This window comes from Copidosoma floridanum, unplaced genomic scaffold (genome assembly GCF_036245765.1).
Source record: "Copidosoma floridanum isolate Cflo_tuat_1 unplaced genomic scaffold, Cflo_Japanese_pri ptg000013l, whole genome shotgun sequence".
NCBI classification, from domain to species: Eukaryota; Metazoa; Arthropoda; class Insecta; order Hymenoptera; family Encyrtidae; genus Copidosoma; species Copidosoma floridanum.
The window spans coordinates 24251350-24276082 of record NW_028321890.1 but is presented as its reverse complement, the minus strand read 5'-3'; the positions used below and the strand labels follow the sequence as shown (position 1 = coordinate 24276082).

The window sequence follows — 24733 nt, the reverse complement described above, 5'->3', positions numbered from 1 at the left end:
CACACGATGCCATGCACGATTGATGGTAAAACTGATAACGTGATTTATTTCACATTGTACTTTGCGCAAATGCAAAATAAAAAATTTTGCCAACTTTGTATCAAATTTATTTAAACAAACGAACAGAGTTGTGTAAGTTAATAAATTTATAAGAAAATATATTTTCAATTTAAATAATCTACTATGGTTGAATTATAAAAAAAGAAAAAAAAAATTTGAAAAAAACAAAGCAATACGTAGATGTAGTTGTAAGTAAGAACATTTTCGCAGTGACAGGAGAATCAAGGGAAATAGAAGATGGAGAAAGGAGGAGGGCAATGAAGCGAAGAGACATTCTCGTGCACACAGTACTTGACAGGTAAACATTTTATTCAGATCGAAACTGTATATATTATATACATATGTGTTACTAGACGATATGGATGATCGATATGGAGTCACTTGCTCGCGACGAGTCTTTTTTTTTTTTTCTTTTAGTTTTAGTTTACATGGACTTTCATCACCTTAGACTTAGAAAAAAAAAAAAAAAATTTTTGACGATATTTACAATGATTCTCTGCGTCTCGCACACACACAGTACGCTCCTACACACTTTTGTCCTACCCTCCTCGAGCTACGACACTCGATCCACTTTGCAGGACGGCATATCACCCTAACCAGCACCATTACCGCTACATGACGCAACATCACGAACAATAACCGTAGTAGTAACATCAGTGGCCTAAGAAAGGTCTTTTCGCTTTCTCTCGCACGCTATTATCACACGTCTCATCCAAGCACTTGCTACAGATAACTCATGGAATTTCACCACACATTCACTGTCTCGTTATTGCCGTTGTTTTTTTACTTTTTATCTCGTCCACTCCACACAGCAACGAAACACACATTTTCATCGGACGCGGTACAAGAATCACACTGGCTCGCTCTACTCTCCCATGGACATATGCATATTCGCGTCCAACTGCACCGCGCTTATCTCGAGCCCCAATTCCCCCTCGTTGCCACCATCCGTGGCGGAAGAAAAACACCAGCCTGCCGAGGACATCGAGGAGCGATTTCGCTAGTTCGATTCCATCCGCAATCGGGCGCCGCTCGATTCTATAACGCAAGGTGGAGCACCCCTCCTGCCACGGCCGCCCATCCCCTTTAGTTGCGTATACGGACAAGCGACATGTGGGGCGAGTCGATAGTGAATCCGATGGAGGCTCTTGGAGAGCTGCGCGGGGGCTTATCGCAGAGCCAAGAGGAGGAAGGGGTGGATGTACGGAGCCGTCGATTCGGCTATCGCCGCGGTACTCTCGAATACCTGCAGCGCTGAAGTTCCGAATTATTCGCGCCTCGAGTCCTCGCTGCCTCCTTACTCGGAAAACAAAAGTGGGGTATAGAGCTGTTGCCTGGCTCTTCACGCGAGCTGCTGTAGAACACGGGCTTTGCACCTAACGAGGGCTGTTTTCATTTTTTTTTTTTTTTTTTTTTTTTTTTTCTACAGCTGTGCTCGGTTCTTTTTCCTCGCGCCATGTTGGGATACTCGTGCTCACGTTGTCAAGACGATACATTTTTTGCGTAAAACTGATTCGATAGCATATTTGTTCGCAGGTAAGAAAATGTTCCCCGGTGAACAAGTCGAATAGTTCCATTGTCAACGCGAAAGAGCTGGAATGCCATTTCTTGCCTTGTACCCTCGTCAGTGAGGAACCGAAGCGCCCGAGTTTTTGCCTCCTCGAGCCAGCGTCGGGCCTTTTCTCCATTAATCTTCATTCAGGAGGCTTCGGGAGACGCGAAGGAGCCCACGTTTTTCACGTTTGCTTTTTTCGTTTTTCCCGATGAAAAGAAGAAAAAAAAATTTGGAAGGAGCACCCGGCAACAAATCCAAGCCTCTTGTCGTGCGCGGTGAATTGGGAAAAATATTGCGTTGTCGAACCAGTGTTGCCACTGGAAACTTGGCTCTTTTCGAAATTTATCAGCGCGCAAAGGGGGTCAAGAGCCCTCGTTCGTATCTTACGCTACGAGAGTGATTGTGGCGTTTGGAAAGAAGTTGTCCTTGTGTGTTTTTTATCTCCTTTTTCCAACCAAGACATGAGAGTTGGATACACTATTATTGTAACTAATATCGTAGATTTGTAGAGACCTTATTTTAAAACAACCAAATCGTCGATTGGTAAGTATTTTTTTTTTATTTCATTAAGTAAATATCAACGGATTATACAAGCAAACGCGTGTCTGTATAATATGTAGAGTTTAAATCAAAATTCAGTCTTTAGTTATCAGTTTTTAGTCGATCGGTTGTACAAAATTTTCACCCCCGTAATCAAGTTTTAAAATTAGTATTGAAACTTTGAATAACAAAACTCTCTCTAATCTACAACTTCATGCTACAATTGTCAGACTTACACATTCAGTAGTAGATACACCTATCTCAACGCAATAAAAATCTAAACACGGTAAATGTTTCAATAACTAACTTTTCTTTATTTTAATGTACATATGTTACAGGTATTTTACAAATTATTTCATACGGGTGTAATATATTAGATTATTTTAACATACGTTATTTATAAACTCATGTCCGCTTTTTATGCTTAATATTACATCCGCGGTTCGATGTGTTTTTCCAAGTTAGTTGTCTACCTACGCCCCCTTGAACTTTCCTTCATGAAATCGTACCATGATTTTATGTTTTCAATAAAGACCATCTCTCAAAAGAATGATAAAAAATGTATATATTTTACGTGCTTTTTTGCCAGTGGTTTTGATTACTTTCGAAATGTGTTTTAGGTATCCTTGTCTCAAGTCGAAAGAATTTACTTTATAAAAAATTTGTATTACAAATACTAATAAAAAAAGCTCAGACGGTTATTTCAATGTTCATACTTCAAAAACTAAAATATATCATAAAAAACCAAGTTAAAGACAGTTACAAGTATTTTTATGAGTAGATGTCGGCACCTTATTAACGAGTCAAGTGATAGGGAGGAGGGAAAAAATGGACAAATTAAAAATAATAAGCTTTAAAAGCCTTTCTCGTCGACAGATCAGACAGAAAGAGAAATTTAGAGAGAGAGAGGAGTAAATTATGCATGCGTGATGTGACACATGACACATATACGTCCATCGGATTTGGGAGATAGTTAACTTGGATTTGTTTCTCCGGTTATCGAGAAAATAATGAAAAAACCTTAGTCAACACACGAATTGATTTTAATGAGTGTGTATAGAACTTTTCAAATCTAATGAAGACAATACGAACATTCCTTATATTTTTCGTCTCTCTATCCCAACCTTGATTTTGCAACATTTTTTTCTTCTACTAACTTTCATTCGTGTTTAACAGCAGCAGGGTTCAGAAAAGAGGTGCACACCGAGATTTTGAAGGAAAAACGAGTCGTTTCTGAATTTTCCTTTACCATTCCGGGGACGGAGGGTACAAGAAAATTTAAAGATGAAAGGAAAGAAAGAGCCTGCCAAAAGATGAAGTTGCCGTAGAGGAAAAAAAAAAAAAAAAATGAGGAGGAGTTTGTTAGTTGAAAAACGGGTCAGCGAGGCCGTCTGTGAATACCGTCTACCGAACGAAAGGATCTACTTCAGGGCCACTCAGATTCTGCTCCGCCGTGAATAGACCGGAGGAATCAAACAATAACCAATTGCCATGGTACGCAAAGTTTTTCAATTTCAGTTCGACGAGAGGGAGCTCCTCCCCATCTCTCTCTTTATCTTTTGTATTGAACTTTCATATTTTACGCCAAACTCAAAACTAATCGTCGAAAGGAGTAATGATCTCCTTCGAGCACCAGATTCATCACAAAGTCTTACTTTCGCGCACTGCAGCCTCTTTGTTTCAAGAAACAAAATCACACAGATCTGCAATTAAACGACCCGTACCTGCCCAAATTGTATACCCTCCACGAATGACGTGACTTTTTACAACAACATTCGATAACAGACGACACATGGGATCCAACAACAACAACAACAATTAAAGTATGTTCGAGCAAAAGTACGAAAACAACTTGACGATATCTCGCCATCCATTCATCCACTCGGCAAAACTCGCATCCAGTGTCGCATAACACAAGAAATACACCTCGCTATAACTTTGGCTATCTTTTTCGGGCGCATGTACACTCACGCGATTTTTTTCGATGCTGGTAAACTCGACTTTGCCCGTAAGAGAAACGACGCTCGAGAAAGCGAACCCGCATCTTCGCTCCGCCCTGCTTGTTCGCTGCTCATTTTTCTTCCGCCCCGACAGCGCGCCAGCGAGGGGCTGTGAAGACAAAAAACAACCACGAGAAAGGGATATGTGGATAAAAAAATGCACCCTGCACCCGCACACATACGAGCGCGCGCTAGAAACCACGCACTTGCTCCACTGTTCGGTATTATCGCGCACGACAGGGGGGGGGATGATTCTGAGTAAAAACAAGGTCTCTGTGTATGTATGACTTGAGGCGTGTTGTCTATTCTTCCCCTAGACGCAGCTCTCGGGTAGCCTGTTGGCCATCAGCCGGCGCTTTATCGCCTCGCCGTCGAGGCATTCACCGGCCACGACGACGCAGGGCCCGGTGCCAACCACCACGCCTGCGTTCGTGATAGCGGTGGTGCCTGGTAGTGTCGGGTGATGACTACTCAGACCCACCGTCGCCGTAATGGCCCCGATCGTGTTGCTGCTCCTCGTTGGTAGCCTCAGCTCCGTAGGCCGTCCTGCAAATTTGTGGCAAAGCTCGTCTATGCTGGGCGTTGGGCCTGGCGTGACCCATTGTCCCGGCGAGTAACCACCCGGATAGCTCGGTGGACTCACCTCGATTAGATTTCCCTCTGTGGACAGAAAAGTTTTCTCGTTACGCGCTCTCTTACAAGATAAATATGTCACGTCTGACTATTTACACTGATTACTACTGATTTTTCAAACATGACGTATGAGCAATCAAAGTGTTGGTACTTTTATCCTGGGGATAGAGAAGGGTACTCGTTACATGTACATACGTCTGACTAATAAAACCGATTACTACTGATTATCTAAACTTGCAAAAGAATACAATTGGTATGTAGATATTTTTATTTCGTTTTTTTAAAGCTCATTTCCAGTGATTTTCCAAGCATGCAGTATAAATAATTTAATCGTGGATATATTTATTCTGTAGATGGAGAATTTTAGTCTGTATACTAGTATCATGTGCTCTTAGTCCTATTCGCCATTCTTGACTATTTACTCGGATTGCAATGGATTTAGTAAACACAGTAGTGATACATAGTTTGAGACCAGACGGGACAGTCTCGATGAAAAAATATTTGAAATATTGTCTTGGAAGAAAAACTTGAGACTTTTAAGATATAGGTCATGGACGATTTTTAACACACTTGAGACTCTAGAATTTGAAAAAAAAATTTTTTATTCTTGGTCTTGAAAATTGTTCTCAAGATCAGACACAAAACGAGACTTATAAAAAATTTTAAAATTATGAGACTAATACTTTCAAGACAAGATCTCGAGATTTCGGTATCGTACTATCCAAAACTGTGGATATTTTTATTATCTCGTTATGTATGCGCTCAAAAGAATATTTTATGTCAGACTATTTGCGCTGATTACCACTAATTTTTTGAAAAGTTCAAAAGTAAAAATTAGATTAATAGAATTGTTTTCTTTTGAGGATAGGCATTACATGTATTATGTGCTCTTAGGCAAATATTTTGCTGCTAATTATTTAAATTGATCACTACTGGTTTTTAAGTTTTAGATTTTTCATTGAATTTTTTTATGGATCTTGATGATTTTACGTATTGCATTAGTCATTGTAACAAATTTTAAATACTTGTTAACACAGACATATTTCATTTCCATTCATCATATTGTCATTCAAAATATTTGACTATTTGAGAAGGTTAGTTATTGTTTCAGTAAAAATTAGTAATGAAATGTTAAAATAAATAAATAAAATTATAAAAGAAAAACGGTAAGTATATACGTATCATCTTTTCATACAATTTCTTCTCTGGATAAGAAAAAAAAAAAATCTTTAGTCAAACTGGAGAGCAATAAAGCTGCTTTTACCGAAGAATAAAGCAGTCCAATTTCTTTAGATATCAGAGTTAGTACTCTGAATAAGGAAAAACAAAAATAAAAACATTTTCTATTTTTATTCACCAATTATAAAAAAAAAAAAAAAAAAAAAGTAATGCATCAAGTGAAAGTTCTTAGTCTAACAAAGATTAAACAAGTTTGTACCAACAGTAATAAATTACAAGATGGATCCATCATACGAAGCTCTATCAATGAAAAGAGTAAAATTTGTTACCCCAAAAACAATGAAGAAAGAAAAAAAAATCGTACCATGGCCAATCCAGGCTATCATCGCCTGAGAGGCCAATAAAAAAACACGCTCGTCATATTAAACCATGAAAAACAGTATGACTGGTACAACCGACGTTCATCACTCTCTTGGCCGATCGCACATTAACGTAAAAAAGGTATAAAAGAGAAATGTACAAGCCCCAACAGGCGACTCACCAAACTTGTTGGGTATGACGTCAGGATCTGTCTCGATGGTCTGCTCGAGGTTTTGGAGGGGGTACTGCTGAGAGGGCAGCTCGCTCAACTCGGCCGGCTTGTCGGCGTGTCGAGGTTTGGTCGTCCCTGCCGCGGCCACCTGCTCACGCCTCGATTTGACGAGCAGCACCAGCAGAACGAGGGCGAGGGTCACCAGGGCGCCAATAATCACTCCCATCAGTGGTGACAGCCCCATTCCCACATCTTGTCCTGCAAGCAAGCGACGCAACCAACCGTGCGCGTAAGTGCGTGTGGTGCTTCTTGTTCATTGTTCGCAGAAGTGATACACCGATGTATAGGCTGAGGAGGATGGAGAGGACCGACGCGTCTAAGCTCTGGGGATGTTATCGCTTGGAGACACTTTGTGGCCATGGGTATGGCAGACTTCATTGCCCCTTCTCATGATAAGTGGTGATAGTGTGGCCCGTCGAAGCCCAATGTGGGTTATGCAGTATGTGTAATTGAGTATCATGTGCTATTGTGCAGGAATGAAAAGCTTGCTCGCACGTTGTAGTACACCGAAATGCATTACGCAACATCTACAATCATCACAGAAGTATGTATGGAACCAACCAGTTACAGTGTTACAAATAAAAGTACAAACGTGATCTGTATGCCCGAAACGAAGAAAAGGAACTGACAAAGAATATAGAAATACGGGTGGAACAGCGCTCGCTTAAAATTTCATCGCGTCTGACTGTACGCCGAGCTCGACTACTTACCGCACGCGTAGCACACTCATTAACCTGCCCGGCCGCGCCCGCTCTTTCGGCGTCTAATTTTGTTTTCTCTCGCGTTTTACAGTCCGTAAACATATGAAATTCAAGCACGTCGAGTTAAAATGGAGGAACACGCAAGGTACAAAAAGGCAGAGATAAACAGGAGAGTTTACCGTTGGGAAGCGCCAGATTAAGCGCAACGTGCATTTCTCTGTCTCTCTCTCTCGACGGATGAATAGTTCGAAAGATGGTGGCTGCAAACACGTGTGCAACGAGTGGAAGGTACTTGTATTTTTTTCGTTGGTACAATTAACGGAGTTGCTTACATTCCCTGATGCAAGTTTTTCATGTTCACCTGCGTAATGAAACGAGTAATTTTGGCAGCCACTTTTTTATTATCCACAGGCAGACAATCAAAGAATAGGAAAAGGCTAACGCGGAGTCGGAACCAACGTAAAAGCCATTTGAGTTGAAATGCACTATCACGAATACGACAGGCCAAGGGAGCTAAGCGCAACGGATTCTCGCGCACAGCTTGCGGCTGCTCGGACAGTTGTTGAAAGTATTCCGAGATAGAGAGAGAGGAGACAAACGGAGGGGGGTGCGGATGCCCGTCAAATGAAAATTCCTCGCTCCCCACAGACTCCCTGAGTCTAAAATCCGGAAAAAAACATCCGGCATTCCTTTCTCCGTTTCCACCCTCGTGCCAATGCGAATATCCGGTCGTGCGCGCAGCTCTCTTGTATACATCGAGCTGGTGTATATTTGACATGCAATATACGACGCACTTTGACTGGTTTGTGCACGTGGTCGCGCTTGTGTGCAGATGTGCTGTTGGCATGTGCGACCGACAGGTTGGGAGGCACAGAGGAAGGGAACGTTATGGTGCTCGTAAAACCAGGGGCTTAATCAGCCAGCTCAGCTTTTGGTGTGCCTTGCTGCTGCTGCTACATCGTACGCGTGATATATGTACGTGGACACGCATGTGGTTTATAAGGACTGGTCAACTTTGGCGGAGGTGAGGGAGGAAGGGCTTATTTGCGTTACAACTTTGTACGCAGATCAATAATTTTGTTACTCTACTCCGTTTTCCTTTTTCCCTGTACAAGTGGATTTCAGAAGTAGCAAAATACCTTTCACGCAAAACATCCAACAGAATTTGATTTTTTCTGTTTGTTTGAACGAAATAATTATTTTTTTTTTTCGTTTAAATTGGCATTTCGATAACTAATGAATTGAAAGTGCCCACGATAACTGTACTTGGTTGTGAATATTCATAGAATAATGATCCTTAAGTGATGAAATGAAAATGTATCGTAGGTTTCGTTATAGTAAATATACGTATCATTTTCGCACAAAAATATGATTCCAGATTTTCCAATAGGTACCAGTGTCTTGTACACCTAAATGGCTTTTTGTAAAATTCATAAAGCACGTTGCATCTCGTCTCGTTGATCCGAGCGACCTATTTCGAGGATAGAGATCGCAAGACCGGCTCTGATTAAATATCGAAGATGCTATGCAATTTTAATCGAGTCGGGCAGCGCATCTTTAATCCCAACCTTTAATCTTTAAGATAAACAATTCCAAGTATTGACCTCAAGTTTTGCTAATTAGTTTGAATTGAAAAGCTCCGATCTCAGGCTAGAATATTCCGACTGGTCTATTTCCGATGTCACTGCTCTGTTTCAAACTTTTTCCGGCGCTTCACTGGCCCGTAATGAACAGAGTTTTTGTAAAACACTTTTAACAAGCTTTCGTTAATTAAAGAACAGGATCGACCATTGTAACACTGAAAAGTACCAGTGAATGATAAAATTAATTTCACGCTTTAACGATGTACTTCAACAATCGAGTTTCGCATTAAACTTCAATGACAGACGTAACATTTGTTTGAAAAAATTGCATACCCTAAAGTAAAAACCCATTTGTTAAAGTACTAGTTTGTTATAAAACGAAACAAAAAAGAGAAAAAAAAGAGATAGTGAGAGAGAAGATTCGGCGAAACAGAGCGCGCATGGTTAACGATTAACCATAACGAAAGACGATCGTCCACGGGGGTAAACAGAACGAAAGTTCACAACAGTACCTTTGGGCATAGTACGAGGTTGAAAAGCAGAAGAGAGAGAGAAAGAGGCACTTGCTTTGGATTCCAGAGCCGCGTTTCGGGTCTCGTCCGTGATTGTAAGCCAAGATAAATATCTTGGCTAATTCAGCGGGGCTTCCGTAGCCGAAAGTTTCAGTCCGCACCGTAGTGCCACGGCCTCGGAGCTGTGACTAAACTTTGAACCGTATGGATTTGGATTGAACTTTAAATTAAATAACGACGGATTCGGGCCTTCCGAATCCCCCACGTCCGTCTTTTTACCTATATTTTTTTCCTAATTAAGGAACTTTCAGGCTTTTGTTTGTACTATAGTTGGAGTTTCCTTTTTTTTTTTTCATCATCGAGTTTATCTTGTGGACCGACAAACAAACCATGGGAAATAAACGTAACCTTTGCGTGCCGATGGGTAAATATTATCTCTTTGCTTGGCAATTAAATGCTCTAGAGTCAAAGAGGAATTAACCACCCACTGTACATCAGGATTACATGGTAATCAACTAGGGAACTCGCGAATCTCGTATATTTAGTATAATACTAATCAGATAATTGTTACTTGTCATTTAAAGTATTTCATGATAATCCTTGATGCTCTGAATACGTTCAAGTAGCAGGAAGGGCTTATGCGTTCACGAAATCTCTGATGGAATTCGCTTTTGCTCGTTACTCAGCAAATTAACCAAACTTTTCACTCAACTAATGTTAATAGGAATCGAGGCTATTTACTTTGTAGCTTTTGATGCGTGCGAGGATTGGGATGTCAAAAAACAAGAGAGTAAAATTTTACAAAAGCACAACAGTACAAATTAAATGTGTGTCGATACTACAGTCTTTATTTTGATTTTAAACATAAGCCCGTAGTTTTAAATAAGCAAACAATGCAACAACACCTTACGGCTTTGAAGTAGCACTAAAAATAATGTTTATACCAGAACGAATGTTCGTTCTGAACTTGATAGGGAGAGAACAAGCGTATAAATCTACACATGGATTGATACGTGTCAAGTACAAGGGGAGCAATATAATTCAATGTATATGGAGTTGGACACTTTGGAGTAGCCAACAAATGTTTAGCATATTCATCACGATTCTCTGAGCTCATGCAGTGCGCGACTTCAATCAAAGGACCTCGTATGGATCGCGTTGTCGAATGCTTGCACAAGTTCCAACGAGGGAATATTACGACAAACAGTTTGTCAATTCAAATTGGGGCATGATTATAGAGTGGAACGCCTGACGAGGGCGCGGATCGGGCGTCGAGCGCGATATAATTAATTCGATGCTCCAAAGTTTCTTTGGCTCGATGAATGGGTCCTGCAATCAATTCGAGGCTCGTTAACGAGGATCAGACTCCATTGGAGCCATATATTTTGATAGGAGACTTGAGAATCACCGAAATTCTGCCTCAATCTCGACTAAATTTAACATCACCTGGATTTAAACATCATCTCTGCGCTGTCTTATGCATTTGTCTTTGAGACTCACTTTGAAAAGTTTATTTTGTTCAAATAACAAAAAAAAAAACTGCGATTTTTCTCGATTCGTATCATACAAAGGTATAGCAATTTCAAGGTGGATTGGCGCTCCATCCACTTTACCTCCCACACGGGGATTCGAATCGAGAAAACAGTGTACGCATAGAAGCGCAACAATAGCATCAGTATCTATGCCCTACCATTTGGTGAACATGTATTTTCTCGATTTCCCTACAAGGACTACCATTATAGCCCCGTGTAGTCAGTCACGGCTCATTTAAGGACCTTCCATGCCCATACGCGTGTGCACGCGAGACACAAAAAGCCAAAGTAGGTACAGCCGCGAGGTACGACTAATCGCGTACGGGTCGTCTCGCTCAAAAAAACGTACTCCAGACTTTAGTCATCCCATTTCGCTCTCTCTATTCCATTCTCGGTTTAATTGCAATTGCCGCTAGCGAAAGAGAGAGAAGTTCTCGTCCATCGATTGGTTGCAGCGATTACAGTTGGCGCAATCCACCGGTCCCCTCGTATTTTTTTTCCCTCCACTAGTTTGTTTGTTTGTTTGTTTTTCCCTCACCCCTAGAGATAAAGCCAGCAACACACGTGGTAGAACAATCCTTTATCTTCCATCTGCCATCGGAGTCGCGTAGAGGTGCAATTACTGTTGCAATCTTCTCGTGCCAAGCGCGAGAAATCGATGAAAAAAGAACGAAGGAAGGAGCGGATCGGTGTTGGAGCCGAGGGGCGGGTGTATTAAGTGGTGGATGGGAAAACGATGACCAGCCGGGATTTCACTCGATTTGCCCCTCTTTCTTTTACCCCCGGAAGTTACACGCACGGAGAGGGGGTTATTAACTTTTTGCGTATTTATAAAACAAAACTTTTGATCTAACTGCTGAGGTTAATCAATTTGGGATGTAGGCATCCGTATGAGCCAAAGTAACGAGTATCTACCAAAAAGTTTGATCGCACGTTGTCAAAATCGGGGTTAACAAGGCATATTCCGAAAACTTAAGATCGGTAAGGGGGGGGGTGACGTAGATCGATGGGACGCGCGTGCACGCGGTTACGCACGCAAGGCACGCACATGAGAGCACCGCGCGCTTAACGAGCCCTCGTAAATACAAATCTTAAACCACTGTATGGTCTCGAGCCGCGCGATAATCCGCTTACCCGATTGCCACTCCACTCGCGGGCTGATGATCGAAGGGCGAAGCAGGGACGGAGGAGAGTGCGTACACAAGGTGGTGGTGAAATCACGACGGCGACGCTGCCCCGAGAGAAATTGTTACACGGCACGTCTGTTGTTGCTCGGCTGTAATCTATCAAATGGAGATCAGAATGGGGGTAAATCGGCACGCTTGCCCACAGATTGCGTGGCACGTGGAGTACTAGAACGGGGATGTCTTGTATGATCTACCAGAGATTTTTTTTCCCCCGTTTATATTCATTCACTTGTCCTTTGATCACAAAAGAGTTTTGCTTTCATAGGGACTAGATTTTATTATTTTTCTATATGCATTATAGTTGAGATTTACGGTATTTACACAAGATCGAAAAATAATATTGGGTACGCGACAAAAGAAGCAGGACGAGAGATAGCTACATTTATAGCTTGTACGCGCACACACGAGAGTATCGATACTGTTTCTCCTCCTTCTTCGCTTCGGGGCAAATAAACAGAGGAGGAGGACGAGTAGCAGCAGCAGGAAGCCAATGCACGTCTCTCTACGGCATAAATTGCCAATACTTCCTTCGTGATCTGTTTTTCTGCTTCCTCATTTCTCTACGTATGCCGTACGTAAATACCTCCTTCCCTCCTCCTCGCCATTTCCGCTCTTTTCGATTTTCATTCTCTTCGTTCGATAGCTTCCCACTATCGATACGCCCTTTCCCCTTCTATCGTCATCATCGTCGAACATTGGCGTGTAAGTAGATACGTGCATACATGATAGCGGGGAGGGAAAAGCTGCACGAGTACACGATGTGTTTTCGCGCTTGGACGAGTGTGCGTATGACGTAGGATGTAAGAAAAAAAACAGCAGAGGTTTTGAATTTCAAAAATAGTATGGAAAGACCTTTCGGTGCGGATAATATACTCCTCAGACTCCGTGGCTGTGAATGCTTTTGCTGAGTCAATATTGAAAGTCGATGGCCTGTATTGATGTTTTCGCTACGAAATAATGCATGAAAAGTTTGTTTCATTTGGTATAATGTACTCTTCTTAAAATACATACATCACGAAATTTTGATTGAATGACCACTTTGAAACACTTGTTTCACATGGGTGTAGGACGAAACAGTAAAACAGGTGGAGAGGTGAATAAAAATGAAAAAATGATCAAAAACCCTTAATAGAGTTAGTGTACTTTTAAGGGTCTTTTGTAAAGCTACGAATTCACACTTATTGCTAAGTCACCGTTACAGTAACAATGTACCTTTACAGCATTCTTCTATATCAGCTAGGATTATTTATCGCTACTCAACTTCTTCACGTTTTCCGCTGTACTTGGACCATTTTGGTCATGTATTTAATGCTACCTATACAATAATTGCACCATTAAATGTTTTTGTAGTTATCGAAAAAAAATCAAACAAATTTATTAATCGCGTCTCTGTAAGTGACCGAATTTTAAAGTAAAAGTATTAAACAGTTAAAATCACAGGCCCCTGACTGTAAAACGCGATAATCATCACGAACGCGAGTGCGACACATTTCAGAACAATACCAATTACACGAGAATATTTACCCAATTAAGGCTTCAGGGGCTAAGATGAGAGAGGAAAGGAAGACGAGACCAGAGACAAGATGGGGGGGGGGTTCATTAGAGGAATGCGCTGAAACAATTACTTAAGAGAAGTAAGGAGCTTCAGCGGGCACGGAAGCCCTACCCTCTTACATATGGGATCGCTGTAACGCTACTCCATAAGCTCGGGAGCATCCAGCTCGTCGTTGTGTGCAACACACGAGGCTCCAAAGCTCCCGCTAAGTAACAGGTAACTCACCTATACGGTACACCCGTACACACAGTTGGTTCAAAAGGTAACGCGGGGGTATTCTTTTCGAGTCATGCGGCCGGTGGCTGGTGTATGCAGTCAATGACCGCAGAGCTGAGCCAGAGAGAGGGAGGCTCAACCAGCCAGGGATGGAGGAATTTCAATCCACGAAAGTGGCTCGCACCTCTTTGTTTCTTCCCCGTGCGCGTGCCCATCGCTCCTCTTTTGATTTGTTTTTTTTTTCTCTCCTCTCTACCGAGCACCACCGCAGTGGCAATCATTGAATTTCATTTCGAAGCCGATCTAAGGTAGGACAAACGCGACGGGATGTATATATGCGCCGTCAAAGCTCTCGGGACAAGTTCTCCTTATTGAAAGCCAACGTGGCAAAAGCCACCGCTTCCCTTTGCCACTTTTTACTTTTTCCCTTGCGTTGTGTTCGATAACTTTTGTGGATGGAAAGAGAGAGAGAGAATGAGCTCAAATTTAACTCCTCTATGAACCAGTTGACGCGGTAAGCCACGGCGAAAATTGGTTACGGTTCGATGACTTTTCGAAAGTGAAATCTCGAGTCTCTCTGTTTTCCACGGGAGGGAGGAAATTGATTCCGTTCGGTAGCCGCTTCTTCGAAAAAATTTATTTGCAAAGGGAGAAAAAAAAAACCCTCCATCTGCGGTGTTTTTAGGGACGCGCCAAAAATTCGAAGCCGCTCTCCCACCAAAAAAACTTGGCACGGAGCTCAGCAAATACAGTCGGACGCACGCATGGAAAACGCCTCCCAAGAAAAATAACCAACCCCCTCGTATTGACATAAACGATGGTTAAACGGGATGCCGGGGTTATCGTATGCTGTAAAATATCAGCCGGGAAAAAACGGCGCTCCAAATGCATTTGGAGTTGGAAAGTAGAATAATATTTTCCGTCCCCCTCACCACTTTGGCTGCCAACCGTGTGCACCTCTTTTTTACGTTCCCAGGCACACGAGAGGCAATAGGTTAAACGCACAGACTGTTAGCAGGAATGCAATAGAAGGATGATGGAAAGAGACACCAGAGAGCAGAGAATTGATTACCTGGGTCACGTGGACCTCGGGGTAAATAAAATGACGCACTACATTGAGTACGAGCTGCGTATTACGTCACGAGTAAAATAAGAGACTCATAAGGAGGCAGTACAGTGACAGATGGCTTTGTTAATCATATCGGCTGGTTGGCACGGTGTCATCCCTTCACCTTTATTTTTTTTTCCCTATGCGTGTTTGTTGAAATCGTGGCCAACTATTCGATGCGGATCCCTACGCGATGGAGTTGCTAGGTTTTTTTAAACTGCATTTTTATCCCTCCTCTCTTTCTGCCGCGGCCGTGTCTTTGTGCTCGTTTGACGAGAGGGCGGAAAAAATTCGTCTAAAAAAGTTCGGATCTCCGTGTTGTGCTCATGTTTTGCCCTTTAGCAAATTCAACTCTGACATCGGATTTTATTTCAATCGCAGCGTTGGATGCACGAGTTAAGAGTCGAATTTTGCATTTCACCCGCTACTTCCATTAGTATAATATTGCTCGCGGTATATCACCGAGATTTCAGCAATTTCCACGAGTAACGTATTTACTCCCTCGTGCAGGTCGAAAATCGCTCGATCCTATAAAGATTATACCACCCTCTCAACGACTTCCGCATGTACCATACCACGGGTTCGGCTAGGGGGTGGCCGTGCTATTTTCCTCTGCTCCACGTTGTGTTTTCCTCTGGAGTTCAGGGTTTAATTGCAGTCCCCTCTTTTTCATCCCCCCTTTTTTTCTCTCGACGGCTCAGATGGTGGTGCTATTTTTAACGCCTCACCACGTAGAACTACAAATACCTACAGTTATCGTGGAGAACGATAATCATACTCTGTACTGTTTCCACTGCAATTAGGTCCTCGTTAAAGCTGCACCGTTTGTATCCACATTGTGACGTTACATTGGTTGTCAATTGCGCCGAATACCTCAAGATTTTATCGGTGCACCAGTAGTCACCAGAGTGAAAAATCTATCAACACTGTAGTGCACCAGTTGCTCTCGTATTAAGAAAGAGAAATCCCGTAGTTCTCTTCAAAGAAAGTTTTTGCGTAAAAGAGAGCCAAAAAACAAAATGAGAAAAATATCATGGGGGGGTAAAGGAGCGAGGCAAATGAAAAAGCGAAAAAATGTTGACCCAGCCCGAATCGTCCTCCCCTTGGTTATTCTTTTTCGCTTGTTTTAATCCCCCTCGTCCTTTAACTTGGCTAAATTTTTTTCTTTTTGTACGAACGGGAATTCTTAACGAGCCCCAAATTAAGGACAGCAATTACGGATAATGGCCCCCGCTGCTGCTGCGTTCTTATGCCCTGCGGCTCGAAATGATAGAGACATCCGGAGGAAAAAGAAGGGAGTTAACGCGGAAGAAGACGAGAAAGAGGAGGACAGCTAGAAATGGCACGAGGAGGTTATGACTGTAGTACGCAAGGGGGAAAAGGGGATGAAGGAGAGGGAGCCAAGGTGGCCAAGAAATACTGCATATTGAAGGTATACATGTATACCCTTGTGCGAAAAATTTAATTATTGAATAAAGTTTACGCGCCTACTTTTATCTTTCTTGCTTCCCGGGGTTTTACTACGGGGATAACTGTTTTATGCGTGGCCTTGGAGTGATTTACGTTTGTGGATTTTTTTATTTTTTTTATTTCATTCACCTACTCGCGCTTTTCTGTTTTCTTGGACTGCTGTTGACGCGAGGTTTTAATTTTTACTCGAGATAAATAACCCTCGGTTTTTCCATTTTTACAAATAAAAGTCCCACTCACCTGCTGTCTTTTGAATTCAAAAGAATATGGTAAAACGAAAAATGAAGGCCGTACTGACGAAAGAGTACCCGGAAAGTAACTAAAAAGGTATACTCTGTTGTGCACAAAAGAAAAGCAAAATGCAAAAAAAAAAAAACAAAAACAAAAGTAAGTGCAGCAACGTACGACACAAAGAAAACTCAAAAGTATAGTCCCAAAGAAATAACGCAAGAGGAGAAAAAAGTGAAAAAAACTACACGTGTGCTCGCAAGAGAAAGAGCTCCCGAGCGCGTAGTGAAAAGGTTTGAGGTTCCCGGTCATTAGTCGGGGGGTCGCCCCCTATTTCGGCAATTGCGACGACAACAAGGAAGTTCTTGGGGAATACGGGCTTGCCGTCGCCTCCTTCGTCTTCCTTTCTTTTTGGACATTAAGCCGTTCCAGGCCACGTAATTTTATCCCCCTCCCCCTGCCCCACCTGACTTGCTCCAGAACGACGGAATAAACAGGGGCGGGTCCGACTCTGAATCTTCAGTGGAGCACTTCCACCCCCAATTTTCTCACGTTCCATCGTTAACTACACTTGCCTCTGTTTACCCACGAAACTCGTTTCCTCGCTCGCGTTGCGTCATTTTTCGCGGTTCGCTCGCCCCCGTTCCGCCTATGAAATTTCCTCCGGCTCTTTTCTTCCTGACACCGCTGGAATTTTTTACGTGTGCTTTTTATCGTTCCATCCCCTCTGCGCTGCACCCCTTTTCTCTTTTTTGCAGGATTTTCTTATTCCAGCTCCATGATGCGCTCGAGCGAACGGGAGAGCATAATGAGCAGCCGTGGGCTTTTTTCGTCCTCCCAAAGGACATTTCGAACGGGGCAGGGTGCCACGGAGGCGTGGAGTATTTATTAGCCGCGTAAAGGGTTATCTGCAGAGAAAGGGGTGGAACGTTTTGGGGAGATTTTTAACTGTCAGTAATTAGGGAAACGAGGAAGAGCAGTGAGTATACAGTGATCAATTGATTCTTGGGAAATGAAATGCCACATCGAGCCGATGAATTATTGGTCACGGATAATAGAGGTATACGTAGAATAAAATCCAGTTTCGCTCTCGCATATTGTTGAATTATGAAAATACGTGAAAATTCATGGTACATGTATAATTTCTTGTTTCGCGTTTCAGCAGTCGAGTTTTTAATTCAATACTCGACGCTATTATAATATTTGAATAAACATGGTCGAGTGGGTCGTGATGAAATTATTCCAACCAGTGTACGGCCGAACAAAGAGATGCTATTCGAGATTAAAATGCGAGATGAAAGTAAAAAATTTTGTGCGCCACGAACGAAAAGCCGATTGAAATAAAGTACCTGCATTGAAATTGAATCCGATCGAATAATAATTGCACAAAATTAAATGGTATGAAAATGGCACGAAGGGCGAAAAAGAGCATTCCAAAAAAGTTTAGTTAATCACGAGCGCAAACTTGAAAAAGCCACCCAAAAAGAGGAAAAAAAAGAGAGAGAGAGAGACGAGCTCGATCTGATGCACTGATTTCGAGGTATATATGCTGTGCTTTACCTCTTTGGCCGTACCTACGGAACCCTACTTTTTGTGCGGAAAATTGGGTCCCAGCCAAAACCCATTCCACGAGTTTTGTAAGCGCGGCGGCAAGGCTTAGAAACTTTTACCCATTCTCCGCGGGGGCTCGTGCGACAGGAATATTGGAGACGCGGTGCGAAATTGTGGATAGCTGGCTACCTTTTATTTCGGCGTATCCTGGTTAAAGACTCTTCAGACGCTCACTTTTTTCGTCCCCACTGCTAGTTTTTGTCCCTTTCCTGGCACGTTTGTTGCCTTCCAATGTACTCTGGAATCTATTTTTGGCATCGTCTGACGAGCCATCAATTTCCATTATGCCTTTTATATATAAAAAAAAACTTTTTTACTTGAATATAAAAATTAAAATACATTTACTAAAGACCAAAACTTCAAAGCTTCACAACTTCCTTCCTAAAGTTTTGATTAAGCTTCGAGTGTTTCGTTATATAACTTTAAATTCGTTGGAGTCGGCAGATGATATTTACAGAATTTACCGAGCCTAACGTTTATCCTGTTTGCAATAAAATGCACAAGATTAAAGTCCCTCGAATTGAAGAGTACCATTGTCATTAAAAACTCTTACAAAGTCCAAGAGCGAGTTTGAGGTCCAACATTTTTTCAATTTTTTTTCCATCTTCAATTGACAGCCTGTCATCGTCGAGTCAAAACAAAAAAGGACGAAACCACAAATTCATCAACGCCCAATCCACAGATTAAAATCGAGTGAGGTGCACACCTTTCTATTGCGTCCTCCCGTCATGTCCATCGAAATCCAGTTGAAAACCGGTTTCGCAACACGACACTCCCATGACATGTAAAAAATTATTTGTCCATCATCCCCTTCCTGTAGAGACGTGCTCCGTAAGCTCGACTCCACGAGCTTTTGGAGAAACAAAGCAAAATCAAGCAGAGCAGCTTATCTCCCGAGAAAGTTCAGCTTGGCAGCTCTGTAAACTCCACCAGCTCGTGCGTCACTTATGTAAACTCGAAGGAGAACCAAGAGTATGGGGCTATTGAAGGCGTTGGAGTCTAACAAAGGAAGTGTCGAACCCTCAAGATACCGATCGCCTAAGCTAACTTCGAGACAGCTGGGCAGGTATTATCTACTCGTCAACCGGTTACTTTGTTGCGCAAGCTCTTACACTCGGTAGCCCATTCGTCAACTAGGAAGATGCTACTGATGAAGATTATAACTTTAAGGTCCTTGAGTATCTCTTATGATTACAGAAATGAATGAATTTTATTTGTGTTGTTTGGGAATTGTATCAAGGATTATGAAAAGAAATATCGGTTTACTATAATAACGTAGTATTCTCATAGTTAAAGGTAATTCTTGTACTCAAAAGCGTCAAAAACACTCACCAGTGCGTCTTTCAGCGTCGCGAAACGTCACCTCGCTGAGCACGATCGGCTGACTCCGGCCCTTGGCGTTGATGGCGTACACGACGACGTGTGTGCCCGCGTCCACGGACGCCTTGAGTCCCGAGAGCTCGAAAAACGGCTCCTCCTTAGCTGTGACGTTGTATAGCGACCTTAGGCTCGCCAGCGAGTCGAGGTCCCCGTGGTACACCTCGAGGACAAACTCCTGCGGCAGACCACCATCGTAGCCCGCTATGCATCTAACTTCCACGCTCGTGTAAGTTTGGTTCGCCAGACTGCAGTTGCGAACCGGAAATGGCTTGCCTGTAAGTATGGAGACACAACCAAAACTTTGGTAATTGCGATTTTTATCATTTCTTTCTTACGACTTTCGAAAAGCAACGCTGACCAAAGGTTCAAAAGGTATTCGCTCCACTGATTGCGTTCACGCCCAGTTAACATTTTCTTTTTCGTTTTTCTCTCTTTCATTCAAACCAAGCTACCTGTACATATACCCGCTCCACCTGGTAAACCCTCGTTTTTCCCCTTGGTCGAGTATCGGCGAAACAAAGTGGATTTCCAGGGGTAATGGAAGTTAAAAGCCCGCGAACTGTTCTCTTGTTAATTAAAGAAGTTTTCAATGAACTCCCCCCCCCCTCACACCCCCTTTTTTAAATTAATTTATTTTGGTCTGTACTCGCCAAAGTGATTGACTCCGACGTACGTGTGCAACGAGTTGCCACGATGGATGGGGCTTCATTACGTTCGAATTACATGCGATCGGTTGGTCAATGGCAAAGTATTTGTTTGCTAATTTTCCAACTGTTTTTTCAAACTCATTTCCGTCCAAGAATTTTCGTACGGCTTCTCACTCTCGAGGTGAAATTCTACATCGAGTCATTATGTATATTATTCTAACGAGAATCAACGCGTCCTGTACAAACCCGTGGCAACACGTACACGCATACACAGCACAGGGAAAGACACGGAGCGCCTCGAGGGACGGAATACAAGCTCGTCGTCGTAACGCAGTTACCGAATCAATATTCGCACCGGTGCTCGTACCTCCATGTAAGGGTATGGGTCTAGTGTGCTATAGAGGGACTCGTGTACTTTGCTCATTGATATCGTACACGCGAGAGCTCAAACCGTGAGCGAAAGAGGTGAAAATGATGACTCGGCTGTACACGAGTATTATGCGCATTAGCGGGAGTACGTTACACGCTCTCGGCTCAGCGCATCCGTATACGCATGTATTGCTTTTCATTCTGCGTCTGCGAGACGTCAGCCGAGCTCCATTTCGCGCACCTACCCTCCGTATATAGTCCGCATTTTCATATCATCCGTTTTTCCCCCGCTGTACTCTTGCTCGTACTCGGCGAAGCGCAAGACGAAAATCCCGATGGATTGCGGCGCAACGAGTGGTACGAGCGATAACAATAACGAAAGGTTGGAAAATAATTTCGCCACGTTGATAGCAGGTAGTAGCGAAAAAAGGAAAACGCGGAAAGAGGAAAGGCAACAAAAAAAAACAAAAAAATGTAAAGGGGGAGTTCTCGTTTCTGTTTTTCACCGTGAAAAGTCCTGTTAAATTGGTATTCGCGGGAAAACGAATAAACGCCGCGAGAGTGCAAGTGGAAAATAAGTAAAAAGACAATGACGTCGGGGCTGTTGCCCGGGTGGCGTATGATGAAAAAAGGGGGAGGACGAGGAGGAAAAAACGAGCAAACGGACGTCGGATGCATCGGTAGGGCTGCCGATGTGATGCGCGAAAAATCTGCATTGTCCATCTGCGTCATGTGTATATATGTGCACGGTGCAGTTGGAGGAACGAGTGAGCGCCCTTTTTTTCCCGATGGACGTTGTGCGTTGCTGGAAAATAGTTGGGGTAATTTTTTTTTTATTTCGTTTGGCTGGATCTCTCGATGTTTGACGTTACACGGTGGAAATCTCTTCGAACATCCACGCCACGATGAAAAATTTTGTATCGACGGCTCGTCAAAATACAGGGAAAGTTGGTTACTCGGGGCTGGAAAAATCTTATAGTTTCACAAAAACATTCTTTGGAGACGTGCGTGAAAGATCCTTTCAGCTATTTTCGACTACATTCCCGAACAAACCGCCGTTCGTGTAGCAAACACTAAACTTCGAGCTCGTGTGAAAAAACAGACCAAAGTGCAACATCTCGTGGACAAAAATCAGACCGAAATGGATAAGCTCGGAAACAAGCACCGGAAACAAAGGGGATACTGAAATGGGTTGTGTTGAACAAGAAAGGGAGAGACGGACAAAGCTTTTTCGTTTCGGAAGAGCGGCCATCGACGCCAGGGGCGGAAAAGTGGGGATCATATAACGCTGCCGGTGGTGCGGCTAGTCGCGTCAACGTCGATCCATCGGAGACGCCCGGCGCCCGCAGCCTGTCACCACACGATTGACCGATCCCCCGTTTTTTTCCGATGTAGGGCTGCTCCGACGTCTCTACCTCTCTCGGGCGTTTATCTGTTTTTTTTTTTTTTTTTTTTTTTCGGCCGATCTGCCCACGGGCCTTTTGCAGCTTATCGATTTCGACACCTTTGCGTCCTACGGTAGGGATTTTGGTGGCGCTTTTGTTGGTACGGCTGAAGGCGATGTTTATTTGTAATTTAAATCGACGAAATAGAGGAGTGGGGGTGGCAGGGCAAAGATTGTTTGCGAAATGCAGCGACCCAGTTTGCGTTATTGTACGCTTTATTGCCGATAATGCAAAATCACATCTGGTCGATACGTGTATTTGAAGAATCGTCAAGACCGTACTAGTGAACGGCGGTTTACTTTTATTTTGTAATGGAATATTCATCGGAGCTTGAAGTAGAAATTATTCAAGTGAGACGGGTGGTGTTGTTTTTCTACGTTTCTGCCGAGAAACCATTAGAGGGAAGAAGCAAAGGAAACTTAATGTATGGATGCAGAGAAAAAAAAACCGTCGCGGAATAGATTTACCGGAGCTTGTATTTTTATTCCTTGGTGTTTATACGCTCATTGTCTGCTGCTACGGGAAGGACAAAAGGATGACATGCTAAGTGCGGTGGTATAGAGACGGGAAAATCTTTTTTACATTATGATAATCCGTAGTGCAGCAAAAACTAAGTTAATACGGTAGGAGAAGGGTGAGCTAACGACCGAAGGCGTGCCCGTAAATTTGCACATGTTTGGCGTGCTTTTTAAGGAGTCTTTAGTGATTTATGTATAATAGAGACATCGGTGCTATGCAACTCGTTGTACCGTTCATGGAACGGAGCTGTGGTAGAGGTGACAGCATAATCTTTCAAGGGAAGCTTTTCACGGCTCATTTCGACCCAATAGTCGACGACTTTTCATTTACTCGAGTCTCGATTTGCCTCGGCACGCATTTTATCTCGATTTCAGAGAGGAGACCGTAGCGAGGGGGGATGAAATTCAATTTTACCACGAGAAACAAAGATAATGCAACCAAAGGAGCTTTCTTTGCGGCTTTTTGTTTGACTTGCTTTGACTGGATGTGGGGGCACTGCGAGTAAGAGCTTTGCTTTGACAATGGTTAAGATACTTTTTTCTCGAAATTATTACGTATTGCACGGTAAGAATTTATTATCAAAATGTTTCCGTAAAGATTATAATAACGTTTAAAAAAAAACAAGCGTATTTTCTTGCTTTCCGTCAACATCAAAAGTATATTTTAAAATAAAGTAAGGTATTTTGGCCCTTTCTGCCTTTCTTCGTAGCGGCAAATTGGTGTAGACTCAGTGGGACGGTGGGTGAAAGACGAATTTAAAAAAAAAGTAGCTAACCTGCAGCGACGAGCTGAAAGAGGCAGGGCCTGGACTGGGTGCCAACGAGATTGTCCGCCCAGCAGGAGAGCGTGCCGTAGTCCAGTTCCGTGGATGGCTCGTAGGTGAGCACGCTGAGGCCGTCGTTCGGGTCGATGGAGAATAGCTTGGCCGGTAGTTCGAGGGTCTCGCCGCTGTTGTTGAACTTCCAGCGAAAGCTGTGAGCCGGTGGGTCGGCCTCTACGCGGCAGGATATCTCCAAGGACTCGCCCCTCGAGGCCCCCACCACCATGATCTTGTCCTCCTTGCAGACCGGCGCGTCTGTAATGGATCAAATATTTTAGAGTTTTGTACGTTGTTTTCTTGGTTTTAGAGTCTAAACTGATACTTTTTCAGCTGTGGATGTTCATTTTTATTTTTTAACCAATTAATAATGGGTCAATGGTTTATCGAATTACCAATAATAAAATCACTTGATTTTTTGTCAACTGTGACATGATTCAAAACGAATGAATAAGCGTATTTATCGACGAGAAGAAACGATTAAAATGTACGAATGAGTATAACGAGTTCAGATCTATATTTATTAACCTCGTAGTGGTACTTAATCTTAGTTTCTAATTTATTAAATAACCATGAAAATTACAGTTTGCATCTCAGATGTTTTATTCTCAGTTGATGTATTCAGCAGCTTCGACTCCAAGATACCGATTGACTTATATTGATCACAAAATCAATTTTGATACTTGTAGGTTATTCCTTATTTTTCAAGTAAATAATTATTAAATACGTAGTTAATCACTATGATCAAATAAATATAACATTTAAAATAGCCTACAGCTGTTCTACTAAGTAGTAATATCGCAGTATGGTCAGACATGTCTGTTTACGTCTTTTGAAGGCATAATTTGAGAAACACTCGGTAAGTAATGCAAAATTAAACTCATTTACATAAAAATTCAATAAGCCAGGAATGTATAAAAACATTAAATATTCCATCTGAAAAAAATGTCGTTGTAACTACATAGAGGTGACATCTCCGATATTAAAAATAATTTCTCAGCTGTGTGGGCTTGGTAGAAAACACGTCATGAAAAACAACAACTGGTGGCTACGTATTTCTCCAGAGCGTAGCGATTATTTGCATTTTTTTCTTTGTTCTCGCAATGCGAATCGTCCAACTTTTTTCCTTTCCTCCTCGTGTAAGTTTATTGGGGGGCAGGTGTTATCCCGTCACGGTCTGCAACGCAAGTAGAGAGAAAATAAGCCGTATTTAGCAGATGCTGTTTCGAAAAATTCTGTGAAAACAAAATAAAAGGAGGTGAGGAATACTTTTTTTTACATGTGCGTCGGGGGT

General features: G+C 42.6%; 1 protein-coding gene across 1 annotated transcript in view; it reads right to left on the bottom strand.

Annotated features, from left to right (window-relative positions):
* Positions 1 to 4429: 4429 nt before the first annotated feature.
* The window catches only part of LOC106647251 (kin of IRRE-like protein 3), a 135750-nt gene continuing 115446 nt past the window's right edge, over positions 4430 to 24733 (bottom strand). Inside the window, exons 11-14 of the mRNA XM_089590757.1 lie at positions 23398 to 23697; positions 19595 to 19915; positions 6509 to 6757; positions 4430 to 4815 (exon numbers count right to left, since the gene is read on the bottom strand). Coding sequence (XP_089446883.1) covers positions 4469 to 4815; positions 6509 to 6757; positions 19595 to 19915; positions 23398 to 23697 — 1217 coding nt within the window. The 3' untranslated portion in view covers positions 4430 to 4468. The remainder of the gene's footprint in view (positions 4816 to 6508; positions 6758 to 19594; positions 19916 to 23397; positions 23698 to 24733) is intronic.